Source organism: Polistes dominula, unplaced genomic scaffold, assembly GCF_049000335.1.
Source record: "Polistes dominula isolate Pdom_NZ unplaced genomic scaffold, Pdom_raw_medaka contig_84, whole genome shotgun sequence".
Taxonomy (NCBI): Eukaryota; Metazoa; Arthropoda; class Insecta; order Hymenoptera; family Vespidae; genus Polistes; species Polistes dominula.
The window spans coordinates 2,057,162-2,084,262 of NW_028300944.1; the positions used below are offsets into that span (position 1 = coordinate 2,057,162).

General features: G+C 28.8%; 5 protein-coding genes and 1 non-coding gene across 7 annotated transcripts; 3 read left to right on the forward strand and 3 right to left on the reverse strand.

The window, feature by feature from the left end:
* The first annotated feature begins 78 nt into the window (after positions 1 to 78).
* Positions 79 to 7,690, forward strand: pcm (5'-3' exoribonuclease pacman). Of its 2 annotated transcripts, XM_015333527.2 has the most exons (18): positions 80 to 337; positions 534 to 971; positions 1,063 to 1,510; positions 1,600 to 1,850; positions 1,939 to 2,078; positions 2,203 to 2,585; positions 2,670 to 2,962; positions 3,035 to 3,324; positions 3,400 to 3,673; positions 3,758 to 4,021; positions 4,097 to 4,263; positions 4,334 to 4,713; positions 4,785 to 5,077; positions 5,145 to 5,249; positions 5,537 to 5,698; positions 5,825 to 6,064; positions 6,142 to 6,618; positions 6,700 to 7,690. In XM_015333527.2, exons 1-18 carry the CDS (start codon positions 263 to 265, stop codon positions 6,862 to 6,864), a joined length of 4,845 nt encoding a protein of 1,614 aa, XP_015189013.1. In that variant the 5' UTR covers positions 80 to 262; the 3' UTR covers positions 6,865 to 7,690. The 2 variants fall into 2 exon arrangements, with proteins under 2 accessions (XP_015189014.1, XP_015189013.1); XM_015333528.2 differs by lacking the exon at positions 5,537 to 5,698 and having other exon boundaries at positions 79 to 337.
* Positions 7,691 to 7,770: 80 nt separating this feature from the next.
* Positions 7,771 to 12,649, reverse strand: cdm (importin-13-like protein cdm). Its single transcript, XM_089171829.1, has 8 exons — positions 11,985 to 12,649; positions 11,746 to 11,910; positions 11,183 to 11,332; positions 10,853 to 11,106; positions 10,016 to 10,778; positions 9,028 to 9,937; positions 8,792 to 8,938; positions 7,771 to 8,703 (listed from the first exon to the last, which is right to left on the reverse strand). Exons 1-8 carry the CDS (start codon positions 12,123 to 12,125, stop codon positions 8,453 to 8,455), a joined length of 2,781 nt encoding a protein of 926 aa, XP_089027955.1. The 5' UTR covers positions 12,126 to 12,649; the 3' UTR covers positions 7,771 to 8,452.
* Positions 12,650 to 12,776: 127 nt separating this feature from the next.
* Positions 12,777 to 13,791, forward strand: LOC107073088 (uncharacterized protein C1orf50 homolog). Its single transcript, XM_015333531.2, has 4 exons — positions 12,777 to 12,963; positions 13,027 to 13,139; positions 13,213 to 13,431; positions 13,500 to 13,791. The coding sequence occupies exons 1-4, from the start codon at positions 12,915 to 12,917 to the stop codon at positions 13,686 to 13,688; spliced, it is 570 nt and encodes a 189-aa protein (XP_015189017.2). The 5' UTR covers positions 12,777 to 12,914; the 3' UTR covers positions 13,689 to 13,791.
* Positions 13,729 to 17,289, reverse strand: LOC107073085 (dnaJ homolog subfamily C member 11). Its single transcript, XM_015333526.2, has 8 exons — positions 17,057 to 17,289; positions 16,463 to 16,592; positions 16,135 to 16,378; positions 15,739 to 16,052; positions 15,431 to 15,638; positions 14,791 to 15,355; positions 14,532 to 14,661; positions 13,729 to 14,455 (listed from the first exon to the last, which is right to left on the reverse strand). Exons 1-8 carry the CDS (start codon positions 17,126 to 17,128, stop codon positions 14,433 to 14,435), a joined length of 1,686 nt encoding a protein of 561 aa, XP_015189012.1. The 5' UTR covers positions 17,129 to 17,289; the 3' UTR covers positions 13,729 to 14,432.
* A 336-nt stretch (positions 17,290 to 17,625) lies between these two features.
* Positions 17,626 to 17,708, reverse strand: TRNAL-CAG (transfer RNA leucine (anticodon CAG)). Its single transcript has one exon. It is a non-coding gene; the product is annotated as a tRNA-Leu (tRNA).
* A 4,820-nt stretch (positions 17,709 to 22,528) lies between these two features.
* LOC149032798 (uncharacterized) lies at positions 22,529 to 26,189 on the forward strand. The gene is made up of 3 exons (XM_089171680.1): positions 22,529 to 22,964; positions 25,606 to 25,805; positions 25,998 to 26,189. Exons 1-3 carry the CDS (start codon positions 22,529 to 22,531, stop codon positions 26,187 to 26,189), a joined length of 828 nt encoding a protein of 275 aa, XP_089027806.1.
* The last annotated feature ends 912 nt before the right edge of the window (positions 26,190 to 27,101 follow it).

Sequence of the window (27,101 nt, forward strand, 5' to 3'; positions counted from 1 at the left end):
ATATGGTAAAGCAAGGTGTAACTAGCAAACAACGTTTACATGTTCAAGTTCCGTTGAAAACAGAATGTACCGATTTTTGTATCTTTAGGAACCCCCATTTTATTGAAGACGTATATTAATGTTGGTATAAAACACTTATAGTCAAAGTTTTTAATTTTTATATGAATATTTAAGAAGATAAACGATTGAAATAATTGTAATATACGTGCATATCATTTGAAATATTATTATTATTGTTGAATAATAAAAAGCACGGACCAAAATGGGTATACCCAAATTTTTTAGATATATAAGCGAAAGATATCCTTGTCTAAGTGAAATGTTGAAAGATTATCAGGTATGTGTAAAGTTATTTATGTTTACTAATTGAACATTATTTGTTTACATATAATTATAATATGTATTATCTATTCTTTTATATATTTTATTATTAAACTTAATTTCACATTGAAATGTAGAAACATTGTTTTCTTATATACATATTATGTTCAAATCCTAGGAAAAAAAAAGACATATTTTGTTTCTTTACACAGATTCCAGAATTTGATAATTTATATTTAGATATGAATGGCATTATACATACTTGTTCACATCCAAACAATAATGATATAAGTTTTCGTATCACGCAAGATGAAATTTTTAACAATATATTTCATTATACTGAAATATTGTTTGGTATGATTCAACCTAAAAAGTTATTTTTTATTGCTATTGATGGTGTTGCACCAAGAGCCAAGATTAATCAACAAAGAGCACGTCGTTTTAGAACTGCAAAAGCATCAGAAATGCAAGAGGCTAAAGAAATGGCAAATGGTACTTTCAATAAGGATGAAATATTTGATTCCAATTGTATTACGCCAGGAACTGTTTTTATGTCACAAATTAGTAAACAATTAAGAGATTTTATAATGTACAAAGTTTCAACAGATAAACTTTGGCAAAAATGTAAAATATTATTCAGTGGTTCAGAGGTAAACATTACTCAGAGTGTAATGGGTTAATATATTCATATGAAACAAAAACAAGAAATAAATAAAATATTTATTTTGAAATATTTTTTAGGTAGTAGGTGAAGGAGAACACAAAATCATGGATTATATACGATATTTAAAATCACAAGAAAATTATAATCCCAATACTAGGCATTGTTTATATGGCCTAGATGCAGACTTAATAATGTTAGGTCTTTGTACACACGAACGAAATTTTTCATTATTAAGGGAAGAAGTTAAATTTGGAAAAAAGCAAAAAAGGGTTTTGACACCGGAAGAAACAAAATTTTGTCTTCTTCATTTGTCGTTATTAAGGGATTATTTAAGTCATGAATTTTCACCAATCAAAGATAAATTATCTTTTCCTTTTGACATTGAACACATTATCGATGATTGGGTATTAATGGGCTTTCTTGTGGGAAATGATTTTATTCCCAATTTACCAAATTTAAATATTCATAGTGGTGCGTTACCACTTTTGTATCATGCGTATATGGAAGTCTTGCCAACTTTAGATGGTATATAATATATATATATATATATATTAAATAATACATATATACATATATTTAAATATGTATAATTATCATCAAATTTATCAATTTAGGTTATATAAACGAATCGGGAAAACTAAGATTAGATCGTTTTGAAGTATTCATGGAACGACTTAGTCGCATTGATGTAGAAAACTTTGCAGAATATTACTGTGATTTTAAATATTTAGAAGCTAAAATAAATAAATATAAGAATACAACAAGTGATGGACAAATGTCTTTAAAAGATGATGATTCTTCACAAACTTGTTCTCCTTCGATAAAAGTTGATGATCTACTAAAACCTTTTGTAGATATGGAAATGGTATTTATTTTATGTATATATATATTGAAATATTTATAAACAGATTGAATTATATAATATAACTTTTGTTTAATATTTTACTTTACAGCAAGATTCAGATGATGAGAAAGCAAAGTATTCTCAAGATGAATTAGATGATGAGTCTGACAGTGACACATATAATACGGAATTTATTTTACATAAACGAGATTATTATATGAATAAATTAGAATATGAAGATGTCAATGAGTAAGTGTTTTTGTTATATACGTATATTCCATATGAATTGAAATAATATTCAATTTTAATTGTACCAACGAATGTTTGAGAACATTCTTTTGAAAATTATTTATACAATGCAGTTGCTTTTTAGAGATGTTCTACGATCCCAAGCAGAAGTATATGTAAGAGCAATTCAATGGAATTTACATTACTATTACGATGGATGCTGTAGTTGGTCATGGTATTATCCGCACCATTATGCTCCATACATCTCGGATATCAAAGGATTTAAAGATTTAAAATTGGAGTTTGAATTGGGAGAACCATTTCAGCCATTCCAACAATTATTAGCAGTATTACCACCGTATAGCAGAAAATTGTTACCAGAGCCATTGCAGTCATTATTAGTTGAAGAAGAATCACCTATTATTGATTATTATCCATCTGATTTTAAAACTGATTTAAATGGCAAGAAACAAGACTGGGAAGCTGTTGTACTCATACCATTTATCGATGAGAAACTTTTAACAAATGGTAAATAATCATATTTATATCAAATTAATATATAATTTAGAAAAAATAATTCATTTTTCAATGTGATGAAATATTTGTCGATAGCTATGAAGCCATATTATGAAAAATTGACAGAGGAAGAACGTGAAAGAAATAAGCATGGTCCAATGTATATGTATTCGTACGATAAAGATGTTTTAGGTTTATGTCATACACTTGGCAATGTATCTGTAATTGAAAGCCATAGTCATGTAGAAATAATAAATCGTGAAGATATCTATGTTCCTAAAGAAAAATTAGTAAAAGGACTGCATCCACGTGTGAACTTAGATGTATATTATTTTGGATTTCCTACTTTAAAATATATTCAACATATAGCAGAATTAAAACAAGCTAAGGTATTTTATTTATATCTGTTATTAAGATTTCTTTCATTTATTGTTCTAACATTTTCTTCATTTATTTCATAGGTGAAAATATTTGAACAACCGTCAAGAAATGACAATATGATTTTATATATACAACAACAAGAGGAACAACCAAATATAAAACAACTTGCTGCCTCTTTATTAAATAAAACCATTTATGTGGAGTGGCCTTATTTACGAGAAGCTCACGTAGTTGGTGTATCAGATTCTAAAAAGAAAATACATTTAATCGTTCCACAATTAGGATATTCTTCTAATAATATATTAGAAGAAGAATTAAAAGGAGCTTGTGCAACTCAATGGAATTCGGAAATCAAATCAATTAATGAAACGTAAGAAAAATAATTGATTATTATCAAGCTCATTTACAAGTTATTTTGTATCATAAATTATTTTTGTATGAACAGGTATCTAAATCGTTTTGGTATAGACATTGGAAAAACTAATATTTTAATTCATGCACAACCATTAATAGGCAGTAAATACATTTTTGCAGCAAAAGAAAAATTGTCTGTAGAAAAGCAGTGGCAAGAGATACCAACGTTTTATGCTTATCAAACTATACTTAAAGATATTCCTACAAATTCTGTTGTTCCTATGTATAAAACAATCGATGAAATATTTACACCAGGAAGTACTTGTTTTATGTTAGGCCATCCGCATTATGGTGCAATGGGAGAGGTATTTTTAATACATTATTTTTCTTTTAACATATTTTTTATATTCTTTATATTTTATATATGTCTTTATATATATATAAAATAGATCGTTGGACCAAAGGCAAATATAAACTCTGGCAGAATAAAAATATCTGTAAAAATTGTAACTGAACCGGATTTAACTGCTGTAAAACAAGCATATGCAGAATCAAAAACACAATATATTTATGGTAGCACAGCTGCTCAGCGATTAGGAATAAGTAGTCATCTTTTAAGTAGAATTACTGGAACAATTTATATAGCTCAGAATAATCCAAGAGAAGTTATTAACATTGGATTAAATCTAAAGTTTAATAAAAGAAATGAAGAAGTAAGTAATTTTGTGTGAAACCATAATTCATTGATGAAACTAAAATCATTCTAAAAAAATATGAACATCTAACAGGTACCAGGCTATACCAAAAAAGAATATGGTTATGGTCAATGGTTGTACAGTAAAAGAGCTATTGAACTTATACGTGATTACATGGCAAAGTTTCCTAATTTATTTGAACGATTGGCTCAAAATATTACGGTCGATGTTTACAGCGAGGAAGAACTATTTGATAAATCGTACGTTTATTATTTCACTTATCACATAATTACTGTAATGCATTAATATACATATTCTATATTTTTATAGGTCAGATCTAAGTAGCATAGTAGCTTGGTTAAAAGAACAACACTTTCGAGGAGTAGAGAGTCGTCCATGTGGGATGAATGTACTGGAATCAGAAATAGTACAAAAAATAGAAGTAGAAGTGGATAAATATAACAAAGCATATAATCATTCAAATAAAATAGTTATGCAAGTGAAGCCACAATTACTTTTTAATCCTGAATTATATTCGCGTCAACTTGCCCCCGATCCAAAATGTCATACAAGATTATTAGATAGAATTGTCTGTGTTAGAGGAAGTTTTACTGTACCAGTTGGTTATAAAGGAACTATAATAGGAATTCAAGAAGCAAAGATCACTATAGATAGTTTTTATGATGTATTATTTGATAAATCATTTTTAGGTAAGTCAAAGTTTCTTCACCAATATTTCTTTCAAGATTTATCTACTTAATTTTCTTGTTCATTTATAAAGGTGGACTAACTTTTAATGGATGTTCCGCGAATCGTGGTTACAAATTAGCAATAACTGACTTTATTAACATTAGTCATGGCGAACGAGTAGAACATGGAAAATCAGGAATGGAAAATACATCCAATGAACCAACAGAGATGTCTTGGAGGCGACATCAAAATACAAAAATTCAAATACAAAGTAATAATAAGCCTACATCACAACAGAATAAGCCTCCTTCTAATGAATTAAAAACATCAAAGCCGTTATCTTCAGAATTTCAACAATTATGGAATGAATTACATAAAAAGGAGGTCAGTTTAAATAATTTCTTAAAAATATTTGTACACATTTAATAAATGTTTTATATATTTTTTGTAGGATTCAAGTGGATCTTCAAAAACTCCCACCAAAATTATCGTTAAATCTAACGAAATGACTGAAATTTCGTCAAATTTGAAATCTAATGAAAAAAATAAACAAATAGTAAGTATTTTATGTAAAATGATGATAATATTATTATTCATTGTTATCGATATTATGTTTGTATTATCGCTTTTGTGCTGTAAGAATATATTTATTTGTTTTATTATAGAATTTTTTTTTTGTTTTTAATAATATTCTTCATTTATATCAAGGAAGGTTTATTATTTTAGAAAGAACATTTTGTAAACACTAAACCAACCGAATTTTTATCCCTCGTTGAATTTTTGTTATATTATATATAAATCAGTTTAGTATTAATTTATCCTAACAATATTTCTAACCTTCAGTCACAAGATCCCAGTGCTTTTTTGAAAGAAGTGCTGAAAATATCTGATGACAACGCAAAGATAAATTTACCAAGTAAATCAAGTGGTACTTCCACAAATCAAAATCAATCTCAAACCCCAAAATCATCGGATGCCCCGCCATTAGTTCAAAAATTATTCGATGTAAGCATAATATTGTTCTTATGCTTAAAACACAATTTTCCATTAACATTTGTATGATTGTCCATTGTAAGTAACATTGTCAAATTTTCTTGATTTTAATTCTGTTTTCTTTTTTTTTATTTGCAGTACGCTAGACAACAAAGAAAAGAAATCAAAGATAACAAAAATTCTATTTGTTATTATACACTTTTATTAAATCATTATCAAATGCTTGGTTTGGGTGTACCAAGATATAATTATTTTGTATATAAACAAACTACCTTGATACAAGCTCAAATTATTCTACCAGATGCAAAAGTATTTATAGGAGATCCAGGTTTGAATATTCCACAGGCAACACAAAATGTTGCAAAAAAAGTATATGAGGTAAACTATATGCAATTTAACAAATACGATGATTCCTTCATATATATGTTATTAATGAACATTATTCTATTATGTAGGAATTAAATTTAGATAAGATAAAGAAGCCTGATACAAACATTTTATTAAAACCTTCGCAACAGTGGGTTAATATGCGACAAAATAATCCTTGGTTACAAAATATAAGACCACCCCCTGTAGTATTACCATATATGTCGAAACCTTATCATACGTCAGAAAATCCAATAGCACATTGTTCAAAATGGAATATGAAAGTTCCTCAAAATCCAGGATTTCCCCTAATGACACCACCACCGCCACCGCAACCACATAATATTCAAATTCAAATACAAGAGAGACAAACGACAAATAATGAACCAAAATCCGAAGTGAAAAATGCTACGTCGTTTGTACCGTTGCAAGCTCAAAAGAAAAGTAGGAAAATTAATATGAGACAAACTAACAAGGAAACGTTGCAAAATAATGCAAGTAATTCTCAATCAACTAACAAACAATCAACTAAACAACAACCAGAAAAGAAAGAAACGTTCCCTAAGGTATGTTTCTCAATATTATTAATCATACTCTTTTTATTAATAAGTCTTATTGAATAAAAATATTGCAAATATTTTGTGTAGCCTCCGAAAACGCAACAAAACGTTAACAAAACTCTTGAAAAAGAAGTACGTATACAAAATAATTCACAACCTTCGCCAAAATTACCGAAATCTGGAAGACCTAAACGGTCACGTGTTGCTGCCAAATTTGTTTCACCTCCAGCGACTAATGGAAGTGGACAGTAAAGACTTTTAATTTAAGTGGTTTAGGGTGTCACATCATATATATATATACATAAATATAATTGTATTTATCCAATAGAACTCATTATTTGTTTCTCTATTTCTCTGCAAGATGTGTAGAATATATATGGCTCATTTATTTTATCAGTTTTTTTTATAAAACATTTGTCACACAATCATTCTTATTTAGAAAAGTCTCGGTATACAAATGAAACTTTCCGTCCGGATGCATGCTTGCACGGGGTGAATAATATTTGTAAACGGAGGTTTAAAGTTTTAATGCTCATCATTGTTCGAACACAATTAAGTTATTGTATTATATGTAACTATACGAAAGTATATGATGAAAATAATGTATTTTATTATTTAATCAACAACTTTTGTTGTTTTGGAGAAAATATTAACAAAAATTGTGATCATGAAGACAGATAATTTTTAGTTAACCACTTGTCCTACAATTTAACTTCACGGTTGTTTACAATATTTCACTTGTCGAAACAATATCACTGATTTTACTATTATTTTTCATTTTAAAATATTGGTGGTTAATATCATAAAAATAATATAAATCTATTTACCACGTGTTCACCAGGTCTATTGACGTGTGTGGCACGTTTTTGTAAGACAAGTGGTTAAAATATCAATTAATGAAATTGTGAAATTAAGATAATATTCATTTAAAATATTATTTTTATTTTGATCGCGTAATGGGACAAAAGAAAAAGATGAACAGTGAATTTTACATTTAATTTGATATTTTTGCGAATGTAAAAAATTTATAATGTATAATCTTTACAAGTGGCAGAATATATACTTGCTCTTTTGTTTATTTTGTTTTTCCTTTTTTGTATATGACTATAATCAGAATGTATCTTTTTCAGAATGCAAATGCACAAAAAACATATACCCTTTATTGCATTTTTTTTTTTTTTTTGTAAAACTATTATATCCTGAAATGATACATTCTTTTACATTCCTAATTTTTTACTTTTGTCTTTCGTTTAGGTACACTGACAATCATCATACTATACTTAAATACTAATAACACTTCATGTTGCATTAAACATAAATTAGCAGTATATAACAAATACTACAGATTGTATTAGAACTAAAAAAAAAAAAAAAAAAAAAAGAATCTTGTTAGCAGTCGTCTTTAATTTAAAAGACGTGTGATTTAACTGCAAACAATGACATTTTATAATATACAAAATAATAATTTGAAATACATACAGGTTAAATAAAAATAATATTTCATACAGTCACTCATTTCAATTAAATTTACTTTCATTGTGTGCTAATATAATTATTGATTTTAATTAAATAATTAAGTCAAAAATATATTTATATATATATATGTATATATACATATAAATATGTCTTTTTTGACATAGAAAAAAAATTCTTACATTTTGTATATATAGGTATATATATATAGATATACATATATACATATATATATTATAATTTATTAATATTACAAAATCATAATATATATGTATATATGTGTATATATATATATATATAATTTATTCATGATTATTAGTTCTTACTAAATTCTTGTACGCCTAAAACTATTCGAAAAAGCGCATTGTTACAGTCCAACAGTTTTTTGCCGACACTTAAGACTAAAGTCTTTCAACAGGATATAAAATCGACGTTTACTTGATCGTTCTCGTAAAACCGCACGGATAAAAATTTCTTTATCACAATTACTAACTACAGGTCCATTTTGACTTTCAAGTGAAGCACGAAGCCATTCTGATATATTAGATGACCACATTCTATTTAATGCCCATAAAACATCAGCATGAGAATCTGAATAGTTTCGAACCCCTTCTCCACCTAAAATGATAAATATATATATATCATTTTCATTTGATATAATAAAAAATTTGTTAAAATATTAAAACAATAATTTTTTATATCATACCAACACACTGTAGAATTATAAAAACTAGTTCTTGTCCAATCGGACGGATAAAATTTTGTAAACGTGGAGTTTCCATAATAGCATGGACTAGAAAACTACCTGCTGCTTTTGGTGTCGCTGTTTCTGGAAGTACTAAACAAGTCATACCTAAAAAAATAAAAAAACGTAATAAATATAATTATTGTGTCATTTTCATTATATTTTCACATTAAAATGAATTAAAAGAAATATTTTACCACATCGTAGCATGTCAGGAATTTGATCGGTCACTTGAAGTAACATTTCACCATTCTTTTTACAAATTTGTGCAAGTAATGATAAATATGCTTCCATCAAATCAGACCATTCAGATAAATCTCCACGTACTGATTGGCATGTTTTGATACCACGTAACGTTAGAGAACTTATTTCTGCAAAAACAGGCCATATAACGCTGTTTCGATCTTTGCCAAATAATATCACCAGTTGACTCAATAAATTTAATGCAGCAGGATGGGGCCAATTTTTATAAGAAGTTAATAAAATAGTAAGTAAAGGACGCGCATCTATTTCTGGATTTGGTAAACATGACAATGATTTTTGCATACATTGATACATTGCTTCTAATGTAACATTGTCTTGACTCCATTCAGGATGTGTTATAATTTCATTAAATATTGGCAAAAGTCCATCTAATACAGTCTTTCCTATAGGTGATTCCAAAGTTGCAAATAGCATAGTTGCCATTTTTAATTGATTCGTAACCGCTAAACGTACTGTGACTATTGGCTGTTTCAACAAATCTTTTATTTTCACTATACATAGGCCCAATGTTGCATTTAAGTATGTTAATTGTTCTTCAACCGTAGCAAGTGTATTTAATAATTTTCCAGCGGCATACATAAGGCGTTGACCTTCTCCTCCTTCTGACGTTACATTTGGAAGAATTTGTCCTATTGTATTAAGAATACTTGGTGCAAATGGTGCAAGATATGACCCACATTCTCTTGTTATATCCTTCAGTGCCATACTTGCACGAGGTGTTGTAACTGGACCTTTCCAAAGACCCATTGTCACAAGTTGTAATACTCTTCCGAGCCAAGGATCAGGATTTTCTCCTATCCATTCGGCATATGCACCCATTGTTGAACAAGAACACGCAAGTACCTACAATAGAAACAAAATATATTAATAATTATTTCAAATATATAACATGTATTTATTTAATATTCAAATAATGCTTACTTCTGGGGGATAAAGATTATAAGGTATATGATATACAACCAAATCCATTAAAGCAGGAATGTAATGACATTCATTCAAACCAACTCTGTCTGCTAATGCTTCGAAAGCATGCAACGTCGATTCTACATCAACCCATTTTTCTGGATTGTCAAGTGGCTCGCTCAATCTTCGTCCAAGAATTATTAATAAATCTTCACCTAAAACTCTGTAACAATAATCTAATGTATCTGCAGCATCTTGTCTATAACATCGAAAAAGTTCTTGTTCGTCAGCATCCCCACTTTCACTTGGTGACGAAGGTAACGTTGATTTCCTTAACAATGCATTTGCTAATCGTGCATATATTGGTTTTAAAGCATCTATCGCTTTATTTTCAAGTGGTGGATCAATTGTACCTAAATCGTCCTGTAATGTAAACCAAAATCCAAATGGAATACAACTACGAATTTCATCTGTAGGATATCGTCCTTTTTGTTCAGCGCATTCCAGCAGTAATTCGATTAATCCTTCAGAAGTCCATTTTTGTGTGTCATTTCCTTCACCTGCGAGAGCAAGTAAAAATGATCTACTATAAGCTTCTCCCATAGACGTTAAAATCTCACAAAAAGATTTTTCTTTATTGTCCAACGCCATTTTAACTAAACTCGTTGCCCATTCCCAAAGTGTTTGTGGCCTTTTGTATAAATCAGGATGCGTCACTATCATAATTATACAGTCTTGTACCGTTTCCCAACTTTCAGTATTGTCCTCATGTGAATCTTCCCTTTAATACAAATTCAAGTTCTATATATAACGTGTTTGATATATACAAATATTATAAACTATGAATATATTTACCTAAGTGGTGCATAATGTGCTGCAGCAGCTAATAAATAAGGATAAAGTTGTCCAGTTATTTCGAGAGGTAATAGACCAGTTTTAAGCCAAGAAAGAGTACAATCTGCTCCCAAAAGATATAATGTATTATTGTCCTGCGCCATTGGATTAAATGATGCAAAGACTTGTTGTAAAAGCCAGACTGTTTTCTGCCAACTATTAATTAAACCTTCCCTAATTTTAGCATTTTTTCTTATATTCTGTTTTGCTTCGAACTAATAAAATCATAATATACAAATGTATAAATATAATGTGAACATTATAATATTTATTTAAATGATTTATAATTACCTCTCCAGGTATGTAAGATAATACTTTTAATAACAATTCTAATTTAGATGCCGAATCGTATGGTAATACTTCCATTACTTCTTCGACTAAATTTTTCTCCTTGTTTCTATTTTCAGGTTCGATATAGCTATATGCCATAAATGCGGCTAACTGTAAATATATATTTGTTTATTATTACATATCAAACGTAAATGTTGTAGAAATTGTTTGTATATCTTTAACCTTTTCTACTCGAGAATAGATTTAAATGGTAACTCAAACGGCGCTGATACGGCGCCCGATAGATTTAAATGATAACTCGAGCGGCGCTGATACGGTGCCCGATAAATTTAAATGGCAACTCGAGCGGCGCTGATATGGCGCCCGGCTGTCTTTTGTTATTCTATCTATTTATTTACAATGTCTGATAAGATATTTCTTTTAAGATAACAAAGAAAATAGTATAATCTATGCTCAGAGTCACGTGATCAAATGAAAAAGTTTAAAAAGCCCTGATACACGATATTTTAGAAAATACCTTATATGTTATATAAACTGTAGTATAAAATAATACAACAAATTACCGATTGGCACAGTTTTATAAGAACAAACTTTGGAGTATTCTCTTGTTTAATACTATTGAGTAAACGTGCTTGTAAAATTGGATATTCGCTTTTAGGTACTTCTTCCCATTGTTTAGATATTTTGGCATGTAACGTTGTGGCAGCGAAAAACTGCACTTCCCATGACTGCAATCATTAATATTATATAATTAATCAATAATAATACTATAACATAAGTATCATAGGTCATTTGTATTGACCTTTGAAGGATGAAGAAGTTGCCATGCAAAACTCCAAGCCTCGGGGGAGGCTTGAACCTGTAGCAACCAATTGTGAGTTTCATTGTTTCCTCCAGCATAAAACTGCTTGATGGCTTCGTCAACGACATTTGCATAATCCATTCCACGTTTTAAAGTCTCTTCCTTGTTAAGGATTTCTTAATAACTGATAATAATATTTCACAGAATTTAAACAAACATTTAAACGAAAAAAAACTTATTCTTCCTTCGTACAAAATTAATTCTTCACAAATTAATATATTGATTTGATTATTTGTTACTTTCTTCTATGCCAATTACTTTCATTATCATTTAATAATTAAAAAACATTTAACGGTATTATAACCTATGTATACACAACAGCTGATTCGTTCTTGATTTTGCAAATGTGAATTTATATCATCCATATATAAACTGTCTATAAATATGTATTATTTATGAATCACTTAAAAATATATTTCAAGTTTCTGTGTGACTCACTTTATTTTATTTCGTTGTCGTAAAATTAAATAATATCTTATAACTATTCTACGTAGTTTCATTATACTTTCATTTCTAATAAACTTCTTTTTAATCACCTTTCATTCGAAATTTGAGTCACATTAGGTTATAAGTATGGACAAAATATGAACAACGAACGAAAGTAAGAAACAGTGTCTCCACCATGCGGTTTATTGGTTCAATTTATGTTTGCTTAGGTTATTCCTCTCTCTGTCTCTCTTTTACTCGTGTAACCTAATAATCAAGTTGATATAGTCGTTTTCATGAAATCAAACACACACACACATACACTTTTCAAGAGCGTATATGAAAAGCAGTAGTGGGGGGGGTTAAAGATATTTTTTAAGGTTATGATTGTTAGACTGGCATGATTTGAAGTTTATCATGTGTCTTTCTTTTTTGATATTTTAAATGAAAAGGAAAATAAAAATGGACAGCAGCGAGGAGTTACCCAATAAATGTATTTATTTTTTTTTTTAATTTATATGAAATGTATTTATTTTAATATTTTATATTTTAATAGTGGCCCTTGTTGAACGAAATATCGCACCTCAAGGTATACCACTGGTGGATCCAAATGCTACAAGTAAATCATCAAAGGGAGACTTGGTTGCATTAGCAAGAGAAATAGAAAAAGTATTTATCAAAGAAAAAATATATATTTATTAACATACAGAAAAATAAAAAATAAATTGTTTACATTTTATAGGCTGACAGTTTTGTCAAAGCTAACGCATACAATAAGTTGGAAGTTATTACAGAACAAATGAGATTTCTTCGTAAACAAGCTGAAAATATTTTATTAGAAATTGATAGGAATATGAAATTAAATCACGTTGCTTGTAATTTCGTAAAAATACCTGGCCAAGTATATCATTTATATGAACGTGAATCTGGTCAATGTTATTTTTCTAGAATTAGTCCACAAGTAAGTATTCAAAATGAATTTCTATTTTAACTTTATGTTAGAATTATTTGAATATTTGTATGTTATAGGAATGGGGTACTTCAGGCCCATCCCAAACTTATAAAGGATCATACAGACTAGAAGAGGATCATTCGTGGACACCTTTTTCCAATATTCATGATAAAGATAATGAATTCAATATTTTTAATAAACTCTTAGCGGATAATAAGCAATTAAGTAGTAGTTTGCAAACACTTTCTATTAAAATAAAAGATTGATAACAACAACATAAAATACATAAATAATTACAAATCATAGTTAATTCAACAAAGCAGAATTTATTTGAAACTTATATTATTCAATAAAAGTAGTATTCAATTTTGTTCTTCTTCATCTTCTTATTATTATTAGAATACTACCATTCTTGTTGCTTATTATATTTTCATAAATTTCAAATATTATCTACATAATTACATACGTGTATACTATCTTCAATCGAAGAAGTATTCTATACATTAATTACTGATATCGTAAACTAGTGTTTCTTTTTATTAACCCAGACATTATTTCAATGTCGGTCATTTTCTAAAGTTTTTTCATATATTTGAATTTATTTTATCAATTTTCGTATTTCTCTAAAGGCAGTTATTTGCTTCGACGAAAAGTAATGATAATAATTACGTATAAATTTAATCTTACACGATGCCGAAATAAGTTTTAAATCGATCGTATTAATTTGTTTGTGCATTGATATTCCACATTCGCTTAATAATATATATATTATATGGAATTAATTTCTTAATAAATACAACTGAGATAGAGCTACACCATATTATAAGAACATCATTATTAAGAACAAATAAAAACATACAAAGTATTTACCAAAATATTCATGAAAATGATAGATTTTTCTAAAAGTAATGTTGTCTTTTTGAAAATTCAACAAAATCTGATCAAAATGATTAACGTGACCAATGCAGAATATGACGGCATCGTTTCGTATATTCAATTTGTTCTGTACGTCATGTCGTATTTACTTTGTGTGCTGAAAAAATATTACAAATAATTATTTATATTTTTCTAATATTACATCATATAATATTAAATAATATAGTTCTTACAAGGTAATGGTATCCTTAAAGGTTCTCTATCTTTTACAATACATTCATGTGTCTGATTATGAAAAAGATACTGTATTAAAAGTTGTTTCTCTTCTCCAACACATGGATCATAAAATCCAGGTAACTGACTCTGTAATATAACAATTTATGATTTGTTATAAATAGAATAAGAAATAAGTCGATTGATCAAAATATAATGATAAATAATTGCAAAAAAAAATAAAAAAAATCAATATACCTTTCTTATAATATATAATACCTTAGATGTATCATGAAGAATTAGTTTAGAATCTCTTACTAAACATTGCAAAGGAATTGTTACATCTATGACTTCATCTCTGTTACGTCTAGTTTCTTCCACAGTTAATCTATCTTGCAAAGGATAAACAAATCGCCCATAAGAAGCTTTAGTTATAACTAATCCTCTTTTAGATTCTTCTTCTGCTCTTATTCTACTAAACGTAGCTTTCATTAATTCAATAGCAGCTTTAGCCTCTTTCTGTTTTGCTAACATTCTTATTTTATTAATTTCTTTTTGTTTCTCTTTATCTCGTTCCTTTCTCTCCTTGACTATTGGATCAACAACAAATTTTTTGACAATAGTCCACGTTATTAATGGTACTACAGTTGCATAGAAAACAGGTGCTGGAAGAAGTTCTTCACTTATGTGAATTGGAAATGCATATGTTTGTGATGCTCGATTTAATTTGATTTTTAATGTAACTCCTGTTGTTATGGAAATTCGTACAGCGGCTGTAAGCGAACTATGACGAGAAACTTTTTTTTCGAGACCGTATTCTAAAAATGCGCCGAATGTACCTAATCTGTATGAAAGAATGAAATATATTTTGAGTAAGAGTAAAGAGAAAATATAAAAAATAATAATTCTTCTTACTAACCGTATATTACCACGTATTTTGAGCTCCTTTTCTTTCATTTTATATACATAATTAAGATTAATGTAAGAATGTACAATGCCTAAGTGTATTAAAACTGATGTATAAGTACGAGATGTGTCTCTTACAAGCATTGTACTCATTGCACTTTGAATTCCTGCTCTATACGTCAGATATCCAACCGTATGTTTATCTAATTGCATAGCTAAAGCTGTAAAAGAAGAAAAATTGAATATTCAATATTTTCATAGAATTATACAGAATTTGTTAAAAGTTTTGAAACGATCATTATAAGTAATAACAAAACGTACTTCCAGCAAGACCTGGTCTCACACCGTGCGCTGTAAATTGTAATATTGTTTCACAATCGCAAAATAGTCTTTTTGTTAATGTTCGAAATCCTTTTACTGATACAGTCGGACCATTGCCTGCACCTACATCTAATTCCAACCATCCTTTGGAAGACACCAATCTTTTGGCAGAAACATTAATGGTTCCATGACCAGTTCCATTTTGTGTAGCTAAAGAACCATATAAAGTTACAGTATCTTTTAAAGTAAGAGGTGCTTCAATAGATTGTGTAAATGACATTCCACTGACTTCAATAGATGAAAATATATCGAAACTAGAAAATGATTGAAAATATTTCAATATTATATTGAATTAATACACAATTGAATTAATATCAATGAGATAATATTCATTACCTATTATCGTAATCTTCATCATATTTACTAAACAAATCTGTTGCATTAATATACACAGTTACATTTCCTTTTGGATTTGTATGTTCTTGAAGTCTTCTCTCTTGTCTTTCCCTTTCTAATCGTTCATATTCTTCTCTTATTTCAGACGGTGTTTTTGTACGTTGAACAATTTCCCATCCTTCTGTTTCCAGTCCTTTTATTCCAACAGTATCAAAAATTGCTCTCTTATGAGGATCACTAAGAACTGAAATATACAAAAATACAAAATATATATTTAATTAAGTAATACTTTTAATTTATAACACAAACAAAATTGAGAAATGCTTACCCTCATATGCTTTTTTCGTACGATTGAATAATACTTCAGCTTCTTTCTTAAGCACTGGATCGACATGCTTGTCAGGATGATATAATCTACTTTGTCTACGGTATGCATTATTAATTTCTTCTGGAGTAGCCTATCAATCAAATTTTTGTAACATTTAATAAAATGATATTTGTCATTGGTTCATTGTAAAATAACACTTTTCTCATTAACTTAAAAGTATTCATTAAATGTTAATAGTTTCAATTTCATTCAATTGAAAAAGTTGAATCTTTTTCTTAACAACAACAAATAAATGTAAAGAAAAATGTTTCATTCATGTTATGTCATTTATATTTTTGTCAACGACATTTTCGGCATTTTTTGAATCAAAAGTAATACAACTTCAAGATTTCATAATAAAAAACATTTCATCAGAATTTTTTTTTTATCTGTTAATAAATGTTATAAAGAAAAAATGAAAAAGATGAAAAAAAAAAAAAAACGTATGTTTAGTTACGTCAGGCATTGTAAGAAAGGTGTCACGTGAAGAAATTGGAAATAATTTCTTGCTGGAAAATCCTAAAGTAAATAGGAATTTGTTAAACTTATTCTCACATTTTTGGGGATGTTGAGAAATGTGTAATAGTCATCCTCGACTATTATTTCTTGTTCATTATCTTCCTCCATTTTAAAACTCGAATTTGATATACTTTTTTCTTTAATGAATTTTTAATTAACAAACAACGAAGGACGTGTTAAAAAAGGTTAATAATATATTTTATTTAATTCGACCTTCTGCTTTTAACAGGTTACGAAGATTTCGTTAGCGAACCGGTCCAAGTGAAAGTTGTTATCATCTTCCGATAGATGGAACCTTAATAGAATAGTAAACGCGGGAAATAAATTCAAAAAATAATTTGAATCTAGTAGTTCAATTAATTATACATAATTTATTCATTAAAATTCGATCAAATTATTAATAAATACAATAAATATTATTTCAATAGAAATAATTAATAATAAGTATTATAAATATATACGATTGTGTAACTTTTCTTAAGCAAGTGAACATTTTCTTTCTTGTGATATATTATTTGATACATCCTTTCATTTTTATTCATATTAAACATTAACATTATTCATAAAAAATATTATTTATATTAAAAAAGAAAAAAAAATATAAGTGTCAGAAGTGGGATTCGAACCCACGCCCACAGAGTGGACTGCGACCTGAACGCAGCGCCTTAGACCGCTCGGCCATTCTGACTTGAAGGATTTTTCTTTACTTTTCATATTTTTCCAATTGATGTCAAAAAAGTATATTAAAATACAAAAATGGCATTAAACTCCCTTATAAATAATAAACAAATATTAAAAATATATACACATTTTTTTAGATAAATATTATAACCACCACTAATCAAAAACTACTACGTAGATCAATTAAAAACTTTTTCACAAACAAACGCCATGCTATATATCAACTATTATGTGATTTAAGTGTAAGGTCTGTTGTAAAATACAATTCTTTGTTGAGAAAAGAAAAGAAATAACTGTCCGAACCACCTAACAAAAAATCAAATGCGTCCTCATTGGTCCTTTTCGTCGCCTATATGCGCTCATCATCCCCTCTATCGTTATTTCTTTATTTCCTTTGTCGAAATTTCCCGACCATTTCCGATAAATAAGAATCTGATCGGGAATATTCGGGAGGTTTCGGTATGACCACTATTAGGCGATAGGTTCAAGTGGTATCATTTTACAAACATACACACATGAAATCCCGAAAGAAACGATCTTTTTCAAGTTACAATAAATTCTCATACACACACACACTCACTCATACTCATATCACCATAGATGACAAATAAAGAATAACATTTCTTTAGTGGTCTTATCAGGAAATATTTTTAGAAATATGGTTGCTCTCATACTTCTCGAATTTTCTCTCACCCTTACATAATTATATATATATGTTGTATACCAGTGGTTCCCAAAATTTTTTGTCCTATTGTCCTCTTTCCAAAAAAAATATTACTTAGCACCTCCTGAAAATTCTTTTTTTGTTTAAATTTTAATAGCAATTAATTGGAAATATATATGTAATGTTTCTACCGCCCCCCCCCCCTGAATTGTTGCAGCTCCCACCAGGGGTCGGTGGCACCCACTTTGAGAATTACTGTTACTGTACTAATCAAATAAGTGATTACTGTACTAATCAGATAACGTAAGAATTAAAAAATATTTCAATGTATTGTGGAGTTCAGCAAAGAAATGAAGTAGAATATATGTTATTAATATATGAAGTTTGGAGAGAAATATAATATAGTTTATTTAATTATGATGTCGAGCGGTATTTACAATAGTTTACAAAAAGTAGCGTGGTTGCAAAAATACAGAGTACAAAAGAGTTACAAATATAAAACCGACTGACTGACTGATAAACTGATTTGCAGAATGACTGATAAAACAGATAATACGCAGACGGATATAACAGATTGATTGTATAATTAATGAACTAAGGACAGATACAGACGGATATATACAGACAGACGATATACAGACAGATAGACGCTTTCTTACCTTTCTTTAACATATTTATATCAGAAATGAGCTACATCCCTTTGAAGAGGGAAGGAAATTATGAATCTTATTGACCAATATCAGAAGGATCCACCCCCTATAGTCCATCGATGGGTAGAGCTTATGTTTTTGGTAAAGATCGTAGTGGAAACCATGCATAAAGGAACTTTATTTTAAAATAACGGAATATCATTTCTTCTTATGGTGTCGCATGTGTTTACATAGGAATCCGAAACCACTCGAAGGACCCGACACTGCACAACGGTTTTCGTCGCGCCAATATGTCCCGATAATTCCTAAGTTTGTCTGGGAATCTATTGCCCGCCAAAATATTCCTCTTAATCTCTGAGTGGAGTTTTCTTTCACTAAGATCGATAGTATATTTAAAACAGAAAATAAAATATAAAGAAAGAACTAAATATTAGTTTTATCGTCTACAATATATATGTATTAATGTTTCTACCGCCCCCCCTGAATTGCTGCAGCTGCCACCAGGGGGTGGTGGCGCCCACTTTGGAAATTACTATTACTGTATTAATCAAATAAGTGATTACTGTACTAATCAGATAACGTAGGAATTTAAAAATATTTCAATGTATTTTTTCTAATAAAACTTTTATTTAAATATTACAATAATTTTGCAATACTACGATTTGATATAAATAATTAAATTTTTATTTATTATAATATTAGGTTTGTTAGAAAAATTCGTACACATTTTTAAAGAAAATTTAAAGGCAACACTTCAATATTATATTTATATTTATTAATATTATATAATATTAATAATTTAATTAATATATTAATTAATATAATAATTAATATTATATAATATTTATATAAATAGATTTGTTTAAACGATCCTATACAATAATAATAATTCTAAATATGTATATTATAAATTAAATAAATAAAATTAAATTATAATCTAAAATTAGAAAGATAGAAACATTTTATGGATTATTAAGATATTTGTTAATAATTAGATATGAGATAAAATATTGTAATATTTAAATGAATAATAATTAAGATAAACAAATAAGAATATATATTTTAATGAGATCTTTCACTTCCGAGTTATGGCTTATTGCAAATTGTATACGCATACGTTCGTTCACGTAGAAAGCTTAGTTGCATAAGTCGTAACCGGATCTTTCGAGAAGTACCATGTTCTTTATATAAAAAAAAAAATGTGAGTGAAAACGGAAGAAATGTTACGACTGGACAAAACAAAAATCAATAAATGGAATTATTAAACATTTGGAGAAACTTCGAAAGCTTTGTAATAATTTACCATTAATTTTATGAATATTTTTCAACGATACTTGAAAATCTTTCTTATCAACATTTTATTCTTAATTTTCTATTACGTAAATCAAAATCTTACCAAACACGTTTGAAATGGATACATGAAACTTTATAATTATATTTTATCAAATTGTAGATGAAGAAATATTTAGAAATTGAAGAAAATATCTATTACGATAATTTAGAAAATTAGGTTAGTTTGACTTTTTCAAAAAAGTATCATAATATTTCGTTATTAGTTTGTTTTAAAGTGTCACCAAAGTTTCAAAGCTACAAGATCGGTAAGAGCAACCGTATAAAATGTTTCATTTTTCACCTTATCGTATTTTGAAAGGAATAGTGACATTTATTTCCCAAACGACTGCTCATATTTCTTGTCCTTTTCGTATACGTATCTATATCATGTATTTTACATTAAGAATAAAAGATACGATACGTTGATGGTTTCACGTAAGAAGAAAATATCGTCAAGATGATTTTTCACTTAAAAAAGACAAAGAGTTGTCACTTGGAATCTTTATTAACCTTTTGAGTGTTGAATACTTTTAACTAAAATGTTTTGTAGAAACAGAATAATTTATTATTAACTAAGTTCTAATAATAAATTATATTTAATAATTTAAGTTTTTCTTTCTGAATATAATTTCATTAATTAATACTTAGATATGTTTCTTTTGTTCGACGTCGGCATAATAGCTTGGACATTTTGGATTTAAAAAAAAGAAGATGGCGTCAATATTTATTGCTTTAATTAAAATATGTTATACTTAAATTTTCTTGGTTAAATAAGCGCGATTTTGTAGTTATTATGCTCCCCTCAACGAAATATCATTCAAATTTAATTTTTTTAAATGGCACCAAAGTGGTACCACCGACATACAACAGATAATTTTTGCATGGCACCAATGTGGTGCCATAGTGTTAATATAAACACATTACATTATTTTACATTAATATTAACAAATACATATATGCCGATATACGTATATGTCGATAGACTACTTTACCAAACGCATATATACGTCCATATATAGTTATTATGCTCCCCTAAACGAAATATAATTCGAATGTTATTTTTTGGTTTTTTTAAATGGCACCAAAGTGGTACCACCGGCATACAACAGATAATTTTTGCACAGCACCAGCGTGGTGCCACTGGACGCCATAGTGTTAATATAAACATTACATTATTTTATATTAATATTAACAAACACGTCTATATGCGTGATAGACCACTCTGATAATTTTTACCAAACGCATATATGCGTCCATAATACTCTAAGAGTTAATTCGTTACCTTGTTCATATCAATCATAATTACAAACTATTTTTAGAATCTAATTTCGTAGGTATATTTCTGATAAATTATAGAATTCAAATATGGTTGAATATTAGTGACATTTTTTGTTTTAAATCCACTCACGATTGGTTCATTTCTAAAAAAAAAAATATTGTAAATTCCATTTAATTATCCTAAATTCATAATCAAGTTTCGTATTTGTCAAAGACAACATTCCGGCATTCGTTGTTAACTAAAATTCGAATATTTGTTAATTGCGTTGAGAAAACACGTTTAGGACAATCACCGTTGGAGACATTTCTTCATTTTGCCGAAGAAGGAAATACATCGACGGTAAAGTGCATTGCCGAGAGAGAAAGGGGAATTGAGAGTCTCAGATTTGCAGTGAGCCGATTCGCATCATTCAGTGCGTGATACTTAACGTATATGTGCAAAACGTTCCCTTCCTTTACGGTACGAGGATATTAACGAAAGAATTTTATCGGAAGTTTTAACACGGTATTAAATCTACATTTTTATTAAATAAAATTACAAGGAAAACAAAAATTAACTTGAAGTTTTAAATCTAGTTTATTATTGAGAAGAACAAGAAGATATGATTTATTCATGAATGAATCAATTAGTTGATTAATTATTACTCATATAACTAAAGAAAGAAGGAATCAATGAAAAGTGAAAGGAAAAAAGGATTCGAAATTGAAGAATGTTCGAACGATCAAATAAATTAATAAATGAAATAATCTATAGTGAAAATTTTCAAGTGGTATTTCATTTTTGTTAACGTTAAACAACATCATCGTTCAACAGTATAACATCATTTAATACTTTCTCGAAGAGACAAAACAAGATAGATAGTAATTGAATTGACTTTAGTCTTATATCAAAGTGAAATAAATATGGCGAGATATTTGAGTTGTTCTTTGATAATATTAGGATTTTGTAATTCGGTTATTTCAAAAAATGAATCGAACATTTTACGATTGAGTAAACCTCAGAAAATTGTATCAACAGAAGTGAAAAATAATGTCAGTGATTATCAAGAAGAAATAAACGAAATGAAATCTCACGTTGGATTCAGCAAGGACAATCCTGAATTATATTGGCAAAATCACGTTAAGATTTCAGCTGAGAATGAAGAATTATCTAAAGATTTGGATGTTAATTTTATGGAAGATAAAATCGAGAGTACTGCGAACAGCATTCAATGGCTCTCGGATTTATACGATCCTCTTAAATGGAAGAGAGTACCCGGAAAACTTGAGAATGAATGTAGGAAGGATATGAATTCGTTTCTCAAGTCCCTCAAAGAAGGAAAACTTTGGGCTGCTAAAAGTAAGTAGCTTGTCTCAATTTTATTCAAATATTATCGATAGTAAAATACATATTTCAAAATAAGATTTAATCTCGTGACAATCGATCGATCAAATTCACAATTCAATAAAACTTATCGATACTTTATGGAAACTCCATAATTTAACGCGGTAATGATACGAACAAATTGCATTACCCAGTTTTACCTTTGCAACGCATCGATGGAGCGCATCAACAAAAAGGGAAATTTTATTTCCGATTTTTCTTTCTTTTTTTATAATAAGTAACATAAATTATTTTACAAAGTTCAAGAATTTCCGTGGTTTGCAATTTTTTGTTGAAACGAAATTTGACATAAATACATGACGAGTATACTCGTTAATTAGATTTATCACTTGGCACGCGGGAATACTTCGCCATCGAGTTTACGCGTGCAGCGGGTGTTTTTTCGTGAATCGCGCAGGAGTTCGGTCAAAAATTTCTTGTATCTTATTTTTTATGTTTTTGTCGAATTATATACCACATATGCATTGAAAAGTGCACAATTTATTATATACATGCCTAAGCTTTTTGTTCATTTCGTTTTGTTGTTAATTATACATTACCTGCCATCCACCCAAAAAATCTACTAAATACGTATTTTTACGTGATCCGCGCTCTAGTGACAGAATGCGAAAAACGTGAAAATACATTACCCGCATGCCAAGTGTTAAAATGGTATGTTGAAACGAAATTTGACATAAATACATAACGAGTATACTCGTCAATTATAGTTATCACTTGGTACGCGGGAATACTTCGCCATCGAGTTATTCGTGCAGCGGGTGTTTTTTCGTGAATCGCGCAGGAGTTCGGTCACAAATTTCTTGTATCTTATTTTTTTATGTTTTTGTTGAATTATATACCACATATGCATTGAAAAGTGCACAATTTATCATATACATGCCTAAGCTTTTTGTTCATTTCACTGTGTTGTAAATTATACATTATCTGCCATCCACCCCAAAAATCTACTAAATACGTATTTTTACGTGATCCACGCTCTAGTGACAGACTGCGAAAAACGTGAAAACACGTTGCCCGCTTGCCAAGTGTTAAAATGGTATTTAAAATAGGATTCAGGTAGATAAAATAGGAGGTTTAAGAAAGAAAAATAAAATAAAAACAAAACTACACACATATACACACACACAGAGGACAGATACAAAACACTTGAACCAATAAAAAATAAAAAATTATAACCAGAAAGAGAGGGACACTTGTAAATGTTAATTAATCGACCTTTTGCATAAGATTAAAAAAAAAATATGATGAAAAAATCAAGAAAGTGAACGTAAATAGGTTGGTTCAAAGGTACAGGTATAGTGTAAAATATTACAAAATAGTATTTTATTCTAGTATTAGGTTTCCTTTCTTCAACATCATAAATTTATGCGTAAGACGATAGTTCTCGTATCGATGCGAGATGATGAAACTCGAGAGAGAGAAAAAGAAGAGAGTATGACACAGGTACTTGTCCGATGAATTCCACGTGTCACGGAATAATAGATCTATGTGTGTAGGTGTGTTAGGAAGGAATATAGTGAGCTTTAAGCTATGTTCATTGATTATCTCGAACAATACCACAATATTCTCTCTCTCTCTCACTCTCTTACACTTTCTGCATATCAATTATTCATGATAGACAGACAGACAGACAGATAGACGAGTTGTACGATCGATCCTTTTAATAATAAACCAAACGGAAATTTTCCCTAGGTCATTGACTGCTTCGTCATTATTTTTAAACCAATAATAAAATACAAAATAGAAAGAGAAACTAGAAAATAGTAACAACCAACACAATATAATAATAATCGTAATATATTTCATAGTGGTAACATCATAATTTGATTGTTATTGTTGTTGTTAGGTTGCATTATTGAGCAATCTTTCTTTTTTTCCCTCTTCGAACAACTTTGCGTCTTGCTATGAATTATTTCATAACGTTCTTAATGATTCTTAAATATAGCTACGTCAGTTACAACGTGCTCGTTTTATTACGATTACATTCTTACACTTGTGAAATTATCCACAACTCTAACTTTTACCTTAACGTGTATTTATTTATTATTTTTTTTTCTTTTTCTTTCATTTCATTTTTATCGCTTTCATGTTCCTCCTTTTCTTTTTATTACCTATTTATGTTTAAACATATCGAGCATGACGAAATAATTATGATAGTCTGTAGATTGTAATCAAAATGAGATAATCGAAGGAAAGTATATCGATTTATAGACAGAAATAAAATTGTACGTATATGTGTGTGTGTACGTAAAAGAAAATAAAAGTTCAATGGAACGAAACATCGCAATGCAATTGGCGTCATCTCGTTCACTGCAATACTGCACTTTCTATCCAATACTATCGGCTTTAAATTGTTCAAGCGAGAGTTTACATAACTGGTAATGAACCTTTCAAGTTAAGACGACGTAATCGAACCTTCGTACGTACGTTAGGATCCGTTAACTCTCTTTACCTCTCTCTCTCTCTCTTTCTTTTTCTATTTACCTTTCAAATTATCTGAACCACTATTTTCTTCATAAAATACCTCGTTAAGTGTTCAACGATCTATTAACGATGTTTATTATGTACATTTTTTGTTTTGTTTTGTTTTAATCAGTGTCCGACGCAAGCGGCCGATATTCCTCACAATTCTATTTTGGAAATGGTTTTTGGTTGGGTTCTAATACACTCTGCAAAGAGATCAACGTTACGAAAGAGAAAAATCTAACGGGTGGAACGGAAAGTGTACCACCATATAAAGTCAACTTTCACGTAGCTAGGATCTACTTGACTTTGCCTAAGGAACTTGAATTACCGGTGAGTTTAATTGTATTTGTAATTGACCAATGAAAAGAAATTGTCATAGTAAGATATAAATGGAGGAATAATGATTCAAATAATTATCATTCAGTTTGAAAGTGGTGTACGAGTCCATTTTCTGTTGTTTCTTTGAAAAAATTAAAGGTTTATATGAACAGTTTATTTTGAAAGTGGCCTAACTCCATTTAGGAGTTTGTTTTCAGTGCCATTAAAAATATACCAACGAGTTATACTGCATCTAAGGGTGTTCAATTTATAGTTCCTATTAAAATAGTGACAATTAATATGCGTTTTCTTAGCAAGAATGGAGTTAGGCTACTTTCAAAATTAACAACCAGATTCATTATAAAATTTAAAGGAGCCCAAGTCCATTCAACATAATTTAAGATGCTTCAAATTGAAAGAAACAATACTCAATTAATTTTACATATCCTTAAAACACTTTAGACAAAACATAATTTATGCGATTCAAAACATTTGTTAACTACAGCAATTACAAAACAATTTACTGCTCATTTACATTTTGAGTGTATGAAAGGGATTTGAAGAAGTCATGATATATGTCGTAATAGGTGCATTATGTCCTTGAATTTTGCTGTTGTAATTTGTCTGATATTTTCATATAGTGATGTCAATATAATATTGTCGAGCTTTTTTGGTCTATTCAGACGTGGTAATAAATTTATGATTTTTAAATTTTCATTTTCATTCATCGATGTTTTATAGAAAATTTGATACGGTTCATTTCTGACAAATCGTATTCAAAGATATTTTTAACCAGTTTATCGATTCTGGGTTAGAATTCTGTACCTTTTTAAAAATTGCCTTTTCTAATAATTTTGTTCATTAAAAAATCTTCTTGTTTCATTTCATTTACAATAAAGTTATTAACTTTGCGGAACTTTCTGATATTATAATAATCTTTGGGGGATAAACGGTAAATAATTTTTGTTTAATGACATTTCTACCATGCCAAAATCTCTATCATTACGAATAATTACGGACAATTGGAAAATAATAATTGACAAATGGAGTTAGGCCACTTTTAAAACAAACTTTTTCATCGTTTCATTAATCAGCAAATTTTCGTGTTACAAAATTTTCATGATTTTGTAATATATTAGTAACAAATTGCTTCAGAATGAAAAGATCATGTAAAAATGTAACTATTACAGTTGCTAACTTGATTTTTTTGGAAAATGGAGTTAGGCCATTTTCAAAACAAACTTTTTCATCGTTTCATTAATCAGCAAATTTTCGTGTTACAAAATTTGAATTATTTTGTAATATATT